The following is a 17,139-nucleotide window of genomic DNA, read 5'->3' as shown; positions in this document are numbered from 1 at the left end:
TATGCCTTTTTAAATCAGGTTGGCCTTAAATGCCTGGCCCTTTTTATAAGCTTCAGAATTATTAGGGAAGTTGGTGTAGCTCCCTGGCAGGTTTTTCCATTTTTGCTTGTGTCAGCTTTTGGTTGATCAAAGATTCCATGATGTGGCCAAACAAAATCCATCCTAGAAAAGAGCCAGGCTTTTGGAATCTCAGGTCCCCATAAATATCCCTGTTAGTGCCAGTAAACTAAGGCAGTAAGACCTCACATATAACTCCCTTCTGTACTTAATCTATCACATGTGTTTATGAGCAATGTTCAATAATTTGGGGCTCCATCTCTTGCCGAGGCTCTAATCCATTTCTCTCTTTGTTACAGATAATGATGACTTGGAAATTAAGAACGAGGGAGACCACGACATCATCCACACAGTGGAAAAGACATATCAATATTCAGAGTTTGGACAGAGCTACAGTCAGAGTTCCCATTCCACTTCCCATCAAATAAATCCCATTTGGAAGAAACTGTATCAGTGCTTGGAATGTGGAAAGAACTTCACTTGGAAGAAAAGTCTCACGTCTCATCAAAGAATTCATACAGGGGAGAAACTATATTACTGCTTGGAATGTGGAAAGACCTTCAGCGAGAGGGGCAAGCTCACGGCCCATCAAAGAATTCATACAACAGAGAAACCATATCAGTGTTTGGAATGTGGAAAAAGCTTTAGTGAGAGGGCCAATCTCATTTCCCATCAAAGAATTCATACAGGGGAGAGACCTTATCAGTGTTTGGAATGTGGAAAGAGCTTCAGTCAGAGCACTCATCTCACTTGCCATCAAAGAATCCACACTGGGGAGAAGCCCTATCAGTGCTTGGAATGTGGAAAAAGCTTCACCTGGAAGAAAAGTCTCACATCCCATCAAAGTATTCATACAGGGGAGAAGCCCTATCCGTGCTTGGAATGTGGAAAAAGCTTCAGTGAGATGGGCAAGCTCACAGCCCATCGAAGAATTCACAATGGGGAAAAAGCATATCAGTGCTTGGAATGTGGAAAGAGCTTCAATAAAAGCGCCAATCTCACATCCCATCAAAGAATTCATACAGGGGAGAAACCATATCAGTGCTTGGACTGTGGAAAGCGGTTCAGTCAGAGTGCCAATCTCACAACCCATGAAAGAATTCATACAGGGGAAAAACCCTACAAGTGCTTGGAATGTGGAAAAAACTTCAGAGAGAGGGGCAATCTCACGTCCCATCAAAGAATTCACAGTGGGGAAAAACCATATCAGTGCTTGGAGTGTGGAAAGAGTTTCAGTAAGAGTGCCTATCTCACGTCCCATCAAAGAATTCATACAGGGGAGAAACCCTACCAGTGCCTGGAATGTGGAAAGTGCTTCACCTGGAAAGAAAGTCTCACTTCCCATGAAATGATCCATACAGGGGAGAAACCCTATCAGTGTTTGGAATGTGGAAAGAGCTTCAATAAGAGCACCTATCTCACATCCCATCAAATAATTCATACGGGGGAGAAGCCATATCAGTGCTTGGAATGTGGAAAGACCTTCAGTCGGAGCACCAATCTCACGGCTCATCAAAGAATTCATACAGGGGAGAAACCATATCACTGCATGGAATGTGGAAAGAGCTTTACCTGGAAAGAAAGTCTCATTTCCCATCAAATAATTCATAAAGGCGAGAAACCATTTCAGTGTATGGAATGTGGAAAGAGTTTCAGTGAGAGTGCCCATCTCACCGCCCATCAGATAACTCATACAAGGGAGAAACCCTATCAGTGCATGGAATGTGGAAAGAGCTTCTGTAAGAGGGCCAATCTTACTTCCCATCAGAGAATCCACACTGGGGAGAAACCCTATCAGTGCTTGGAATGTGGAAAGAGGTTTAATACAAGCACAAACTTCCGTCGACATCAAAGTATTCACCGTGGGGAGAAACCATATCAATGCTTGGAATGTGGAAAGAGCTTCAGCCAGAGCACCCATCTCACTTCCCATCACAGAACTCACAGAAGAGAGGAACAATATCATTTCTCGTAATGTGGAAACAGCTTCAGTCAGAACATCAATCTCATGACCCATAAAATAATTCATACAGGGGAGAAACCATATCAATGCTTCTAATGTGCTAAGAGCTTCAGTCAGAGAATCCATCTTACTTACCATAAAAGATCTTCCAGAGGAGAGAATCATAAAATTGTAGCGATCAATCGACCCTGAGGTTCATTTACCCCAATCCCCTCAAGGCTGGAATCTCAGCTAAAGTATCTCAGACAGATGGCCACCCGATCCTTCTGTGGGAATTCCCTTCCATTGTTGAATAGCTATTATGGTATTGTCTAAGTTCTTGTCTGATGTTTAGTTGGAATCTCCTTTATTGTTACTTTAATCCATGTCTTCAGGTCCTGCTCCTGGAGCAAGAGAACACAAGTTTTCTCCATCTTCCATGTGACAGCCCTTTTGACCTTAGAAGATGGCTATTGTATCTCTCTTGGGCTCCATTTGTATGTAAAGTTGTATGCACCTGTATCAAAGTAATTCATAATAAGTATAATATAACAGTAGATTTAAGGTACTGTTAGCTAGGGAGGTGGGGCAGAGTAAGTTTGGAATGCTGGGGTGAGAGGTGATTGGCTGAGTTTCAAAGGAGGTTTGAATAAATACGCTGTCCGAAAAATAGTCATAAACAATGAATGAAACATTAAAAATATACAATCAAGCTCAACAGTTTCTACAACAATTGCAACAAGATCTAAAATAAATATACAAGAGGGAAAAAAGTAACAGCAACAGCCTCCCCACCCCAAAATCCCTACGCCCCAGAGCCTGTTCAGCAGGCTCAGCCTTTGCAGCTGGAGTCAGTCCATCAGTCTGGGCCCTCCCAGGCCAGGTGGAAAAAGGCCTACAAGGCTGAGAACAGGTCTTCTGGAGATGGCCAAGATGGTCTCTGGCCTCTTCAGTAGAGACGGTTGGAGGGTGGAGTGGAGGGTGAGAGGGGTGGTTGTTGTGGAGCAACCTTGGTTAAATTAGGAATAGAGGAACAGCATTATAATACCTGTTGTTACAGTTGTAATAGTGACAAAAATGGAAATGGGGACATTTGAAAGCATTCGTTTATGTACACAAAATTTCATTGAAACCTTTATTTTTTAAAAAGTCAGTTGCATTCCACCACACATCTCATTCTTTGCTACATTAGGGCTGAAGTGTTCTGGTAAGAGTGGCAGAGGAGAAAAGCAGGTGTTTGGTGAAAGACCCAGCTCACAGCTGTGCATCTTTTACCAATGTTGATTTCAAGGCTTTATTTTAGCGTTTCTTGTCATGGGCCCAGTCCTGTGGAACATCCTGCCACTAGAGATTCCGTAGGTTCCTGCTGTGCCAACTTTTAACTGCCTGCTGTTTTTGTTTCTATTCCATTAAGAGTACGTACACCCCATCAGGGGTCTATTGATGCTTGTTTTTAAAATTTTATTTTTAACTTGTTTTTAATTAACTTGCTTTTAATTTTAATTTTTATGATATTAATTGGTTTTATGTTCTTATATTGCTCTAAACTCCTGTAGTATATTTTGATGATACAGCTGTCTATAAATACTTAAATGAACAATCCTGTAAGGTAGTTTAGGCTGAGAGACAGTGACTGGCTGGCCCTGAGCTTCGTAGCTGAGCAATCCTCTCTCTTACCCCCCCCCCGTCCTCTTAATATGAGCAATCCTCTCTCTTACCCCCCAGTCCTCTTAATATGAGCAATCCTCTCTCTTACCCCCCAGTCCTCTTAATATGATCTGTAATCCCATCATCTTTAAAATAAATGAATAAATAGAAATGATGGCTTTTGCTGCAAAGTGGACAGCAAGGGTAACTTTTTGCATTGTCCACCGTCACGTATGAAAACCAGACGAGAATACAGTCTTCCAAACAATGAAATCGAAATAAAGTCTTTCAGAAGTTTGTGAAAAGATGGCGCCTTGCCCCAAAGACAGTGTCCATGATGTTGGGTTCTGCAGCTTCCAGAGAGGAATCTGGCACAGTCCATGTGCTCCTGGACTAGGGCACCCACCTTCTAACCTGGAATTAAACAACTGGTCACAGAAATCATATCACACCCTTTAACCTGCTTAGCTATTGGCTGTCCTGTTCCTTAGGTCAAGAAATCTGAAGCTGCGGAACCCCGAGTGCCACTGAGACTTTGTACACACCTTTAATTTAAAGCACATTTCCCCCGGCACACACAACCCACACCTGAATTTATTTTGAATTGTTGGGGTTTGTTGTTTTTTTTTTTAAAAAAAGTTCCTTTGGTGCATTGTGACTTTTTGGGGTTTCTATATAGATGGATAGACTAGAGATACTTCGGTGTCAAAGCAGAGTATCTTAAGACTTAATGTTACAGTAGAAATGTTCCATTTCATATACGGTAAAGTATCATAAAAATTTGTTTGCCTAGTGAATTCATAGGAGGGGGAATCATTTGTACTATTCTATGAATCTGTTTGCACAGGTTTAATGTTGTTTGTTGACAATAGCTCTCAGTAATTTCATATTATCTATGTGTTTGTTGTGTGTTCAGCACATATAATTGCAGATGAGACTAAATAAAGTGCTTCCTAGGAAAATCCCTTGGACTGCTGCTGTAGTGTTTCAAGTGTGGCTTCACTTCACAGGTAATAATATATCATACTTATTGCAGAAAAATTACACCATAGTTGGCTCATTAATCTGAACCCCGACGAACCCTGCTGCTTTCTCCCAATTTCTTAGGTAGAAATAACTGATAATGAAAATGAAGAAAAGAGGCACACCCTTTCCCCCAAATGTTTAGAATCTAGTGAGCATCATGGAGAATTTCAGCACTTAGTCATGCTGAAATTGCACCTGCAATGACTAAGTGCAAATGTGTAAGTAGATGTTCACATACTGCCATGAATTTAAAATTAATCCTCCTTTTAAATATAAAAGGTATGTATTACAGTGCTAAAGTGGCTCAAGAAAGTAATTGCTGTGGCAGCTGACATCTTAGAGAGCAGAATGCCACTATGCTAACTGCCTTACAGCTAATTAACCTGGAAAGCTGTTGTGTGTAGGGATGCCTGGGGTCGAACATTGTGCATGACAAGCAGATGCTCTACTGCTGAGCTATGGCGATTCCCCATATTTGGTGCTGCCACCTGATTAAAGAAATCTTGGGCAAGGCATCATTTGTCTCTTCAATGATGTGTTCTATGTTGCAAACTGCCCTTTGGTCTCTTGATGAATGGTGGTATCTCAAGGGCATAGGCCTGGGCAGTGTGTATGGAGGTCCTGGGCTGCCCAGTGTGGTCCAAAAAAATCAGAACAATATGTTTGGCACCTGCTTGGCTGCTGGAAGGAGACATACAAGACACCGTAGGGACTTCAGATTTGTACAGTGTTTACTCCTTAGCCTTTTCTTCTCCCAAAGGTATCCCACAAGGCTACAGATTGTTCCTCAGGATTTACTCCCCAAGCCTTTCTCACAAATGAGTACAGCTGCAAGGCAGCCAAGGTTTAGGATCAGAGTTTTCCTTCTAGATGGACTACCTTCCCAGGTTGAAAAGCCACACCTGCTCCTCATTTCCTTGTGCTGCATGTGCAGAAACCACCTTCTTGACTGTTGGACCTGCAATTGGTCTTGATGGCTCAATCTGGCCAAGCCTATCTTCACATGCAGAAGATAGGTGAGTCCCTAAGTCACCAAGGGTTTAAGACCCATCAGCTACCCTCACCTGGTTTAGCAGACCAAAACAGACCCAATATGTGACCACATTTGCATACCAAGAGCTTCTAGGAGCCACAAACGAGAGCTGAGTGCAGGGTGTGGACCAACGGTGGATGAATAACAACAATAAAAGTCCATTCAATTAGCAATTAAACATTTCTGAAAGGGGAAGTGGCATAGGTTTGCGTTTCCTTTTAGATAATGCATAAAAACAAAGTATTAGTCATTATCAGAGTATGATTTATTGCTTTTGAAGTAAGATTGGCAGCTACCAAGTGCAATTCTTTCCACAGGGACGTAACAGAGTGGCAGGGGTCTGCCTCAGTGGGCAGTTATGCCACTGCACTGTACACTCACTGCAGCTTCTGGAACAAGCTCAAGGGCAGCCCCACACAGAGCACAAGTCACCAGGCTTTTGAGTTTAGACCACCGAGGGAAACAGTTGGTGTGTATTACCACCAGTTTTAAAAGCCAAGAGTGTGTTTGCATCTTGGAACAAAATTATACTAGAAAAAACAAACTGCCTCATAATATTAGTTACAGGTAAGTAGCCGTGTTGGACTGCCATAGTCGAAACAAAACAAAAAAAATCCTTCCAGTAACACCTTAGAGACCAACTAAGTTTGTTATTGGTATGAGCTTTCGTGTGCATGTGCGATCACTCGTAGCTGAGTAAGACCTGGGAGACCGAGGTTCGAATCCCCACTCTGTCGTTCTCTTAGCCTGACCTGCTTCCCTGTGTTGCTGGGAAAAGACCATGTATGGTGCCTTGAGCTCCTTGGAAGAATGGGGGGGTGTCAATATAATTAGCTAATAAATAAAAATAAATAGCACATGTACATCAGAATAACACATCAGAATCTATTATCCCCATTCCAGCCAAAGGTGACAGAATCTAACCGTTTCATGAACTGCAATCTAACAGCTTCATGCTGCAATCTCCTTTCAAAATTTTTCTCTTGGAGAACAAAAGGTCCTGGGAGAAAAGGTATCGGGAAAGAGTTATGTTCTCTTCCACTTTATACTTTAATAGGCTTTGGCTTGCAGATGCTCAAATGATCAGTGAAAGGCACGATTTAAAAAAAAACCCTCAGAGCTCAATTTCTAGGGGCAATAAAATTTTAGAAACTTAGTTTGCAGCTCTGCTCTAGCAGGAATATCTTGAGGAGCCCCAGTAAACCAGAATCGTAGATGAGATCCCAATTTTAGAGAGGTGGGTAAAAAAAGAAAGAAATACCCATTGATCTATGGTTTCATGTGGCACAGACCAAGCTAGCAGGAGAGCCATCAAGGCAGGTGTATCTCAGTGCAAGCTTCAGTTTTTTGGTAGGGGAAGTGGCATATAAGCTAAGCTGCAAATTTCGTTCTTCAGTTTAAAACCAGTTAGAACTAGCACTTCAGGTCCCCCAGCTTCAGATTTCTAGAGTGTCATACGACACCTTGAGTTCCTTGGAAGAAAGATGGGATGTCAATATAATTAGCTAAATAATAAAAATTATTAACACATGGGGCATATGAATCTTTTATCCCTATTTCAACCAAAGCTGACAGAATCGAACCGTTTCAGGGACTGCAACACACACAGGGGTTTCATGCCGAATTCTCCCTTCTTGGAGAACAAAAGGTCCTGGGAGAGAAGGTATCGGGAAGAGTTATGTTCTCTCCCACTTTATACTTTAATAGGCTTTGGCTTGTAAATCTTCAGGTGAGCGATGAAGGGCACAATCAGCCCTCCTGCAACCGCAGCTTTACAAGAAGCATTTGCAAACATTCTCAGGCCACGCACCCCGTCTCAATCCCACCGAGAAAGCATCAAGGAGTGAGGGAAGTGGTTCCAGGATCCCCATTTGTTTGCTTGCTTGTTTACTGCATCCACAGAAACTGTAATGAGGGCATAGTAAAGGAACTGAGCTAGGGACAAAATCTGGTATATATATTAAAACCCTCAGAGCCCAATCCTAGAGGCAACAAGCCTTTAGAACCTTAATTTTTGGCTCTACCCCAGCAGGATCCCAAATTTAGAGAGGTGGGAAAGAGAGAGAGAGAGAGAGAGAGAAACAGAGAAACCCATTGATCAATGTGGCACAAACCAAGTTAGCAGGAGAGCCATCTTAGAACCAACAAGGTAGGTGTATCTCAATGCAAGCTGCAGTTTTTTGGTAGGGGAAGGAAGAGTGGCATATATGCTATGGATTCAGCTGTAAATTTCGTTCCACAGTTTAAAGCCAGTCAGAACTGGTTCAGTTTTTCAAAACCAGACTGTAAGTTAATCACAACTTAAGCAAAAGCCACATTCCTCTCTGCTGTCTACTTGAAAAGCAGGACTTGGAACGTGCTTTCGTCTCCCTGACCAAAATGCCCAGAGTGATCCTGCGTTGGAGAATGAAATCAAGGAAGCATCCAAAAGAGTGAGGACGGAAGGACATTTAATGAATTTTTTTGACATACAATAAAAGTCAGACTAGTCTACGTGTCAGGCAGCAGAGGAAACAACCCCCACGGCAGGTTGCCAGGAACAGGGTGGACTAGACGACACACAGAGTCCTCTCAAATGCTACAACACTATAATTCAGAGACTCTATGATTCTGCTCATTGTGAGTTTCTTGAAGGAAAGTGAAATTGGAGCTACGGCTGAAGCTCCTTTCACATCACAAGCATTTCTATGGTTTCCAACATATGAATTCTTTGATGGTGAGACTTTGATCCTGGGTGAAGCCCTTTCTGCATTCCATGCACTGATGTGGTTTCTTCCCTGTATGAATCACCGAATTTTTAGCTCTATAAGACGCACCAGACCATAAGACGCACCTAGTTTTTGGAGGAGGAAAACAAGGGAAAAAAATATTCTGAATCCCAGAAGCCAGAACAGCAAGAGGGAGCACTGCGCAGTGAAAGCAGCAATCCCTCTTGCTGTTCTGGCTTCTGGGATAGCTGCGCAGCCTGCATTCACTCCATAAGACGCACACACATTTCCCCTTACTTTTTAGGAGGGAAAAAGTGAGTCTTGTAGAGCAAAAAATACGGTATTTCATGGGAGCTGAGACTTTCCTTCCAGGTGAAGCACATTCCACACACTAATACGGTTTTTGCCCACTGTGAGTTCTTTGTTGGGAAGAGAGACTTGCCCTCTGATTGAAGTTGCTTCCACATTCCATGCACCTATATGGTTTCTACTCTTTATGCATTCTTTGATGGGAAGTGAGACCATTCTTCCGACTGAGGCTCTTTCCCCATTCCATGCACTGAGGCAGCAATTACTTCCCACTGTGAGTTACTCAATGAGAAATGAGACTGGTTCTTTGAATGCAACTCTTTCCGCATTCCATGCACTGATATGGTTTCTCCTCATATGAATTCTTCGATGGTACATGAGACCTGCTCTCTGAGTGAAGCTTTTTCCACATTCCAAGCACTGATATGGTTTCTCCCCTGTATGAATTCTTTGATGGGAAGTGAGACTGTCCTTCCGATTGAAGCTCTTCCCACATTCCAAGCATGGATAGGGATTCTCCCCTGTGTGAATCATTTGGTGGGAAGTGAGCATTGTCTTCCAACTGAACCTCTTTCCACACTCCAAGCACTCATATGGTTTCTCCCCTGTATGGAATCTTTCATGGGACACGAGACCAGCTCTGTGAGTGAAGCTTTTTCCGCATTCCATACACTGATATGGTTTCTCCCCTGTATGAATTCTTCGATGGTACATGAGACCTGCTCTCTGAGTGAAGCTTTTTCCACATTCCAAGCACTGATATGGTTTCTCCCCTGTATGAGTTCTTTGATGGAGGGTGAGGCTATCCTTCCGATTGAAGCTCTTCCCACATTCCAAGCACGGATAGGGATTTTCTCCTGTGTGAATCATTTGGTGGGAAGTGAGCATTGTCTTCCAGCTGAACCTCTTTCCACACTCCAAGCACTCATATGGTTTCTCCCCTGTATGGAATCTTTGATGGGACGTGAGACTGGATTTCTGAGTGAAGCTCTTTTCACATTCCATGCACTGATACGGTTTCTCACCTGTATGAATTCTTTGATGGACGGTGAGCTCGCCCTTGTGACGGAAGCTCTTTCCACATTCAAAGCACTGATAGGGTTTCTCCCCTGTGTGAACTTTTTGATGAGAAGTGAGCATATTCTTCCCATAGAACCCCTTTCCACATTCCAAGCACCTATATGGTTTCTCCCCTGTATGAATTCTCTGATGGACTGTGAGACTGGCCCTCTGACTGAAGCTCTTTCCACATTCCAAGCAAGTATAGGGTTTCTCCCCTGTATGACTTCTTTGATGGAAAGTCAGACTGTGTTTCCGGCTGAAGCTCTTTCCACATTCCATGCACTGATATGGTTTCTCCCCAGTATGAATTCTTTGATGGAAAGTTAAAGCATCCTTCCGTTTGAAGCTCTTCCCACATTCCAAGCACTGATAGGGTTTCTCCCCTGTATGAATTCTTTGATGGGAAGCGAAACTTCTCTTCCAACTAAAACGCTTTCCACACTGTAAGCACTGATACGGTTTCTCCCCGCTGTGAGTTACTTGATGGTAAGTGAGGCGGGATTTCCGACAGAAGTTCTTTCCACATTCCGAACACTGATATTGTTTCTTCCCCAAGAGATTTGTTAGATTGGAAGTGGAGTGGGAGCTCTGAATGAATCTCTTCCCAGACCCTGAATATTTAAGCGGCTTCTCCTGTGTGTGGATTCTGTCGGGGTCTTCCTCATTCATTTGCAATTCTTCAGCACCTGCACCAAAGAGAGAAATTAATTAGAGCTTCAGGAAGAAATGCAGCTCTTCTATATCAGAAAAACAAGGATAAAAAATACCAGGCTCTTTTCTTTGATGGATTATGTTGAGTCCAATATGGAATCTGCTCCATCTCCAATGTCAAGTCATCTCTTTCGTCAACCAAAAACGAATAACCCAACTGAAATTCCTTCAACTTTGCTTACAACCTTAAGCCTACATTTTAAAAGGCCTTGGCAGTTCAGTCCAGCCTGATCACTGTTTAAAAACACAGAACTTGAGGAAGAATATTTGCAGGCAAATCTTTTAGAGATGTGGGTGTGTTAAAATCCCAGCTGCTATAGGTTGCCCTGCTGAGCTCCATCAAATTATTGGAGTTTTGTCACATAGATATACGTATGCAATTTCAAAACAGATATTGTGATCCAACAGGCAACCTTACCAAGAGAGTCCATGATCCTATGATTCTCCTCCATTAGTTCTTTATGCAGAGCTCTCTGGCCAGGATCCAGCAATGCCCACTCCTCGTCTGTGAAATGAACAGCTACATCTTCAAAGCACACCGGACCCTAAAATGAAAAAGAAAAGTATCTTCCTCTAAGACAGCATAAAGATGATCTACTACACTAACTGGCCAGTGACATTGTCATCAATACCAGGAACAGATAATCAAACATTCGGTCTGTGAGCACTTAGAAAAGGCAGATAAAAAAAAGAAAGAGAAACCCATTGATCTAGGGTTTCATGCACCACAGACCATCTATGTTCATCATCTTGAAATTCTGTCAGGCAACCAGCTACAAATCCCCTCATCTAGCCCAACTAACAGAATGAAATATAATTGCTACTCCCTTGTGAAGCTGTAGACTCTCCTTCGTTGGTGGTTGGACTAGATGACCTTTGGGTACTTTCCAACTCTAGGATTCTATTACCCTGTGGGCCGTCTAGTCCAACCCCTTGCGATGCTGGAATTTCAGCTAAAGTATCCCTGACAGATGGCCTTTCAACCTCTGCTTAAAAACCTCCAAGGAAAAAGAGTACACAACCTCCGGAGTGAGACTGTTCCACTGTTGAACAGCTGTGTCAGAAAGTTTTACGTATGTCTAGTCAGAATCTCCTTTCCTGCAATTTGAAGCCTTTTATTCGAGTCCTGCCTTTTAGAGCAGGAGAAAAGAAGCTTGCTCCATCCTACATGTGACAACCCTTCAGATATCTGAAGATGGCTATCATAGCTCCTCTTTTCCAGGCTAAACATACTCTCTCAACCGTTCCTCATAAGGCTTGGCTTCCTGAGCCTTGATCATCCTAGTCGCCCTGCACATCTTCCAGCTTGTCAACATCTTTCTTACATTGTGGCTCCCGAAACTGGATACAGTATTTCAGGTGAGGTGTGACCAAGGCAAATTAGAGCAGGACTATTACTTCCCTTGATCTGGACACTAGAAATCTGTTGATGCAGCCTAGAATAGCATTCACTTTTTTTGCTGCTGCATCACATTGTTGACTCATGTTAAGCTTGTGGTCTACCAAGACCCTGAGATCCTTTTCACATGTACTGCTAGTAAGCCAGGTGTCCCCCAACCTACATTTGTGCACCTGGTTCTTCCTGCCTAAGTGCAGAACCTGAGCTTTGCCCCGACTGAAATTCACATTGTTAGCCTGCACTCAGTTCTCCAATCTGTTACGGTCATTTTCAATTTTGATTTTGTCTTCTGTGGCATTAGCTACCCCTCCCAGTTTGGTGTCATCTGCAAATTTGATTAATAACTCCTCAGTTCCTTCAGCCAAGTCGTTTATAAAGATGTTGAACAACATCAGGCCCAGGACAGATCCCTGCGGCACCCCACTTGTCACTATTTTCCAGTATGACGAAGAACCATGATTGAGTCCTCTTTGGGTTCATGGGTTCAGTCAGTCAACCAGCTACAAATCCACCTAACAGTTACCTTGTTAAACCCACATTTCACCATATTCCTCGTGAGAATATCATGGGGGACTTTGTCAAAAGCCTAACTGAAATCAAGATACACTATGTCCACAGCATTCCCCTGATCCACCAGGTTTGTAATTCCATAAAAAAGAAATTAGAATGGTCTGGCATGACTTACTTTGGAGAAAACCATGCTTACTAATCACAGCATCCTTTTCTAAATGCTCACAGACCAAATGTTGAATTATCTGTTCTGATACCTTCTTTGGTATCAACGTCAAGCTCACCGGTCTGTAGTTAACTGGTTCTCCCTTTTCCCCTCTTTTTAAAGCGGGGGATATTTGCCCTCCTCCAGCTTGCAGGGACCTCATCTGTTCTCCAAGATTTCTCAAATATAATAGACAAAGGCTCTGAAATTAAATCCACAAGCTTCTTTAGTACTATTGGATGCAGCTCATCAGGCCCTGGAGATTTCAAATCATTTAAAGTAGCTAGGTCCATACCAATTCTGCAATTCTAGAATTCTATGACATTGCTCTGTTGTTTTCTGCCTGTTAATTGCTATGTTGTTTTAATGGGAATGTTGTGCTGCACATTTTAAGTCTGGGTGCAGTGCTTCTTTTAACATCTTGATGTATTTTTCATTGTGTCTTTAAACAATGGGTATTCATCTTTGTATAAATGGGTGTAACTCCACACGCTGGTCTTCAAATCACTATGTCTGCAAAAGCATTCCTGTTGCCAGAGGGAAGGATCCCCTCTTTACTCTCCCTGTGCGCAGTTCTGAGATGGAACTCTCCTGATGCGCATGGGGGCGCATGGGCGCACAGCGAGTAGGAGGAAAGGGGGAGAAGCCCATTGTGCAACTGATGAGGCTTATGAGGTGAATCCTGGCAACTTTTTTCTATGGTTTCTTACCAGCTTCCCAACATATACTAGCATTCCACCATCAATATAGCAATAAGACAGAGCAGGAAGAGAGAGATTTCCTCAGCCTCAGAGGAACCCTGACTGCTCCTTTCCCCACAATGCTCCTTCCCTGACCTCATCTGGTTCTTCAGCCACGGCTTCCTCTCCGCTACCATGGAAAGATGGATGAGGAGGTCTTGCTGGCATCCTTCTGTCACCTGCGTGAAATAAAAGGAGGTGGGAAACCACGAGTGCATGCTTTCCTCAGAGGCGAATTAGTGCATCTCTAACCACAGACGGACCAAAAAAATAGTGTCACCTGCTGAGTGCATGTGAGACATTGGTATCCATTTCATATTTTAGTTGTGCAAAAATACACAATTCAGTGTCTTCTCCAAGATGATTAAAAGAACCCACAGATTAGTTTCAAAATCTACAGAATGTGACCAGAGAAAAAAACCATTCCTCCTTACCCGGTGGCCTCTCTCTGGTGTCCGATGGAGTCCTCTCTGTCTCAAAGGAATCTGAGCCCACTGCTGCAAACAGATCCTTTCCCTGAAGAAGCAACAAAGATTCAAGGCAGAGAATGGGGAGATGGATTAGAAAAGGAAGGTCTGAGGGGGGAAATTTGGTGGTATCCGGTTTCATTCCATGGATGCTTTCAAAAAAAGGCTGGGCCATTAGGAGAGAATTTGGATATACTCTCCCTCATGTTCAGAGCCCCTTGGGAGTATCCAGAGGAAAGTCTCTCTCACCTGCTGCTCTGCCTGTTTCCTCTCCTCTGCCTTACTCAGGAGGAAACCTTCGGCCAGGGCCACCGCCTGGGAACTGGTCTCCGCTCCACATTCCCTCACCCAGCTCTCCATCTCCGGGGGAAGGACAGCCAGGAACTGCTCCAAGATCACCAGGTCCAGCATCTCAGCTTTTGTGTGCCTTTCTGGCTTCAGCCACTTATGGCAAAGGTGGTGGAGTTGGCTGCAAACCTCTCGGGGTCCATCGACCTCCTGGTAGCAGATCTGCCTGAACTGCTGGCTCTGCACATCTGAGCGAAGAATGTCCTCCTCACCCAGGATCCTCTGCATGGAGCTTTCCTTGAATCCTTCACTGCTCTCGGTTTTGATGGCATGGTCTCTTCCTGCTTCAGGGCCAGCTGAGTCTTGCTCATCCATCTGGGCTCTCAGGAAGCCTCCAAGAGATCAGGAGGAACCCTTGGTCTTCTGTCAAGTTCTGTCTCTCCTCATGAGAGGCGCTACCAAATCCTACAAAGCAAATACATTGTTCTGTTATAAAATTCATACACTGCCAGGAGAAGAAAAAAGAAAGCATGGTTGAGACTTGCTAGGATCAAGGCCTGTACCCCTTCACAGCTCAGATTCTTAGCTTTCTTCAAGAAACAAGCAGGCAAGAAGAAGCAAGCCTCTAGCCCTCCTAGAAGGAAAGTTACCATGCAAAATGTGCAGGCATCTGAAGAGATTTCTGTGCCAAGAATGAGCCTGGTTGCTCCTGCCTTTCAGTATTTTCAGTATATGAATCAAGTCAGAACGGTAACTGACAAGTGAGTCATTTGTACAGAGTGTAATTTGGACACTAGGCTAGAAGGGGGGTTCCAACCCTGGGGTCCTCAAGAGCTGCTCTCCCTCCCACCACCCCTTGGAATCTCCAACATTCACAAGATTTCATTCCCCAGACGGTGGAAGAAGCAACAAGGGGATCATCTATCTTGGATCTGGTCCTCACCAGCAGGGAAGTACTGGGAAACCTGGGAGGACCTGGCCAGAAGAAGGGAAGTAACCGTCTCACTCTGTTCTGCAATGGTCAGTCCACACCTGGAATACTGCGTCCAGTTCTGGGCGCCACAATTTAAGAAGGATGTGGACAAGCTGGAATGTGTGCAGAGGAGGGTGACCAAGATGAACTAGGGTCTGGAAACCAAGCCTGATGAGGAAGGGTTGAGGGAGCTGAGTATGTTTAGCCTGGGAAAAGAGGAGACTGAGAGAGGAGTATGGTCTAAATTGAAACACAAATCATTATCTTCACTTTGAACGCTCCTCCCATGTTCATCCATAGACCAACACTTTATACTGTTTTATTGTTAACAGAAGGGGGAAATTACTCTTCCTCATTAAACAAGGGCTCCTGACTAGGAATTTGGCCATGTGTTGATGACTGTTAACTCTGCTCTCTGTTTCCCTTTTTTCTTGTTTTGTTTAAACCCATTCACGAACCAGGAACTCATGCACTGACCACCTATAATTCAGCCTATGTTGTGGATTTGCCTGCAAATTTATTACAGTATTTTTGTGATCTACAAATGAAGCGAAAAGACTCCATCTATTTATTTGTATCATTTATTACTCCTAAGACCCTTGCTTATAAAACCCAATAAAAAGTTATTCCATAAGGAAAGGGCAAAGACAACAGGCAGAGACTCGGGCCCCGTCTGCACTGTGTTTGCAAAGCAGGACCAGAGCATTTCGAAGAGCCCTGGCTTCCTCCATAGAATCGTGGGAACGATGAATCGGCCTCATTGCTCTTTTAAAACCATCTGCATGCATTGATACTTCTCTTTATTCTTATAGATTATTTATTAGTAATTCTTTATTGTACAGTGGTACCTCAGGTTACATACACTTCAGGTTACAGACTCCGCTAACCCAGAAATATTACCTCGGGTTAAGAACTTTGCTTCAGGATGAGAACAGAAATCGCGCAGCGGCAGCAGGAGGCCCCATTACCTAAAGTGGTGCTTCAGGTTAAGAACAGTTTCAGGTTAAGAACGGACCTCCGGAACGAATTAAGTGTGTAACCAGAGGTACCACTGTAACTGATAAGTGTATATTGTTTAATTGTTATTTGTTGATGTTTAATTTTACTGTTTACTATTAGATTATAATGCATTATTGAATATTGTTTTATTTTATATAAGTTGTTTATTTTAATCTTACTGTGACTTTTTATATTGTTTTGGATTTTTATTACTTATTGTTTTGCTGTGTTTTTATACGTGTTGGAAGCTGACCAGAGTGGCTGGGGCAAACTAAACCAGATGGGCGGGGTATAATAAATAATAATAATAATAATAATAATAATAATAATAATAATAATAATTGTTACTTAGCTTGGTGGGCATCCCTGCCTCCTGCCGAGGGAGTTCGGTAGGTTTAACTCTTCGCGCATGGTCGCACTTTTTCTGCCCTCCATCTTCCCACATTCCTTATTTATTTACCGCATAGATCAAGTTGCGTTTATTGTTTGGGTGGATTTTATGTCGGAATGTTTCCGTCTGGCTGCAACCTCTTCTAACAGATGCGGCTGATTCCTAAATCCGGAGGGGGGCTGTTTGCAGCCCATTGTTTCCTCGCCAAAGCGGCGAGCGTCGCATCCCTGCAAAGAGCACCGTTGCAAACCTCCCGAAAACTCGCCCCTTCCCTGGCTTCCCTCCCCATGCATGACATGCACAGGACCCTCTCGAATGCACCCCCCGGCAGCCCTGGGACCCCCTTCTCCCCCCTGCACCCAAAGGGGCGAGAGAGGGGAGACTCACCTGATCCCCCCAGGGGGCCACCAAGGCAGCCCTTGCGCAGGAGACAGACAAAACAGGCAGGAAGTGACGCGGGGGAGGGAGCTTTGCTCGGCAGGATCTGGCCCCACCCCCTCCGCGATCTCCTTCCCCCTCTAGTAATCCGGCTCAGCTCCTTTTAACCCTTGCAAATCTGGGCGCACCAAGCACACCCCTCTCTGCGCTTTCTCTCTCCCAAGCAGGAGATCTGTGCATCGCGCACAGCCGGAGGAGACGCTTCATTTTTTGGGGGGGGCTGTCCTGGCTGGG

The 17,139-nt window shown here is 43.8% G+C and overlaps 3 protein-coding genes across 6 annotated transcripts in view; 1 reads left to right on the top strand and 2 right to left on the bottom strand.

Moving 5' to 3' along the window:
* The window catches only part of LOC128423997 (gastrula zinc finger protein XlCGF26.1-like), a 62,156-nt gene that overhangs the window by 9,763 nt on the left and 35,254 nt on the right, over positions 1 to 17,139 (top strand). For 2 of the 3 annotated variants that reach the window (XM_053409728.1, XM_053409729.1), the window contains exon 6: positions 357 to 3,087. The exons of the other annotated variant lie outside the window; for it this stretch is intronic. In XM_053409728.1, coding sequence (XP_053265703.1) covers positions 357 to 2,032 — 1,676 coding nt within the window. In that variant the 3' untranslated portion in view covers positions 2,033 to 3,087. Of the gene's footprint in view, positions 1 to 356; positions 3,088 to 17,139 lie in introns of those variants that run through there. 3 annotated transcript variants of the gene reach the window in all.
* LOC128424000 (zinc finger protein 883-like) overlaps positions 1 to 17,139 on the bottom strand; it is a 75,421-nt gene that overhangs the window by 36,433 nt on the left and 21,849 nt on the right. The window lies entirely within an intron of this gene.
* On the bottom strand, positions 8,139 to 16,987 carry LOC128424005 (zinc finger protein 260-like). The gene is made up of 6 exons (XM_053409751.1): positions 16,855 to 16,987; positions 14,066 to 14,569; positions 13,784 to 13,865; positions 13,446 to 13,528; positions 10,914 to 11,040; positions 8,139 to 10,470 (listed from the first exon to the last, which is right to left on the bottom strand). Exons 2-6 carry the CDS (start codon positions 14,477 to 14,479, stop codon positions 9,002 to 9,004), a joined length of 2,175 nt encoding a protein of 724 aa, XP_053265726.1. The 5' UTR covers positions 14,480 to 14,569; positions 16,855 to 16,987; the 3' UTR covers positions 8,139 to 9,001.

This window comes from Podarcis raffonei, chromosome 12, assembly GCF_027172205.1.
Source record: "Podarcis raffonei isolate rPodRaf1 chromosome 12, rPodRaf1.pri, whole genome shotgun sequence".
NCBI lineage: Eukaryota > Metazoa > Chordata > Lepidosauria > Squamata > Lacertidae > Podarcis > Podarcis raffonei.
The sequence above is the reverse complement of the archived record's forward strand: the minus strand, read 5'-3'. Positions and strand labels throughout refer to the sequence as shown.

Excerpts from the sequence above, each read along its gene's own strand:
- LOC128424005 (XM_053409751.1), bottom strand. The coding sequence starts at position 14,479 with ATGGATGAGCAAGACTCAGCTGGCCCTGAAGCAGGAAGAGACCATGCC. Across the intron at positions 13,529-13,783 it reads CACCAGAGAGAGGCCACCGG|GTGACAGAAGGATGCCAGCA; the intron begins GTAAGGAGGAAT and ends TATTTCACGCAG. Across the intron at positions 10,471-10,913 it reads TAGGATCATGGACTCTCTTG|GTGCTGAAGAATTGCAAATG; the intron begins GTAAGGTTGCCT and ends TCTTTGGTGCAG.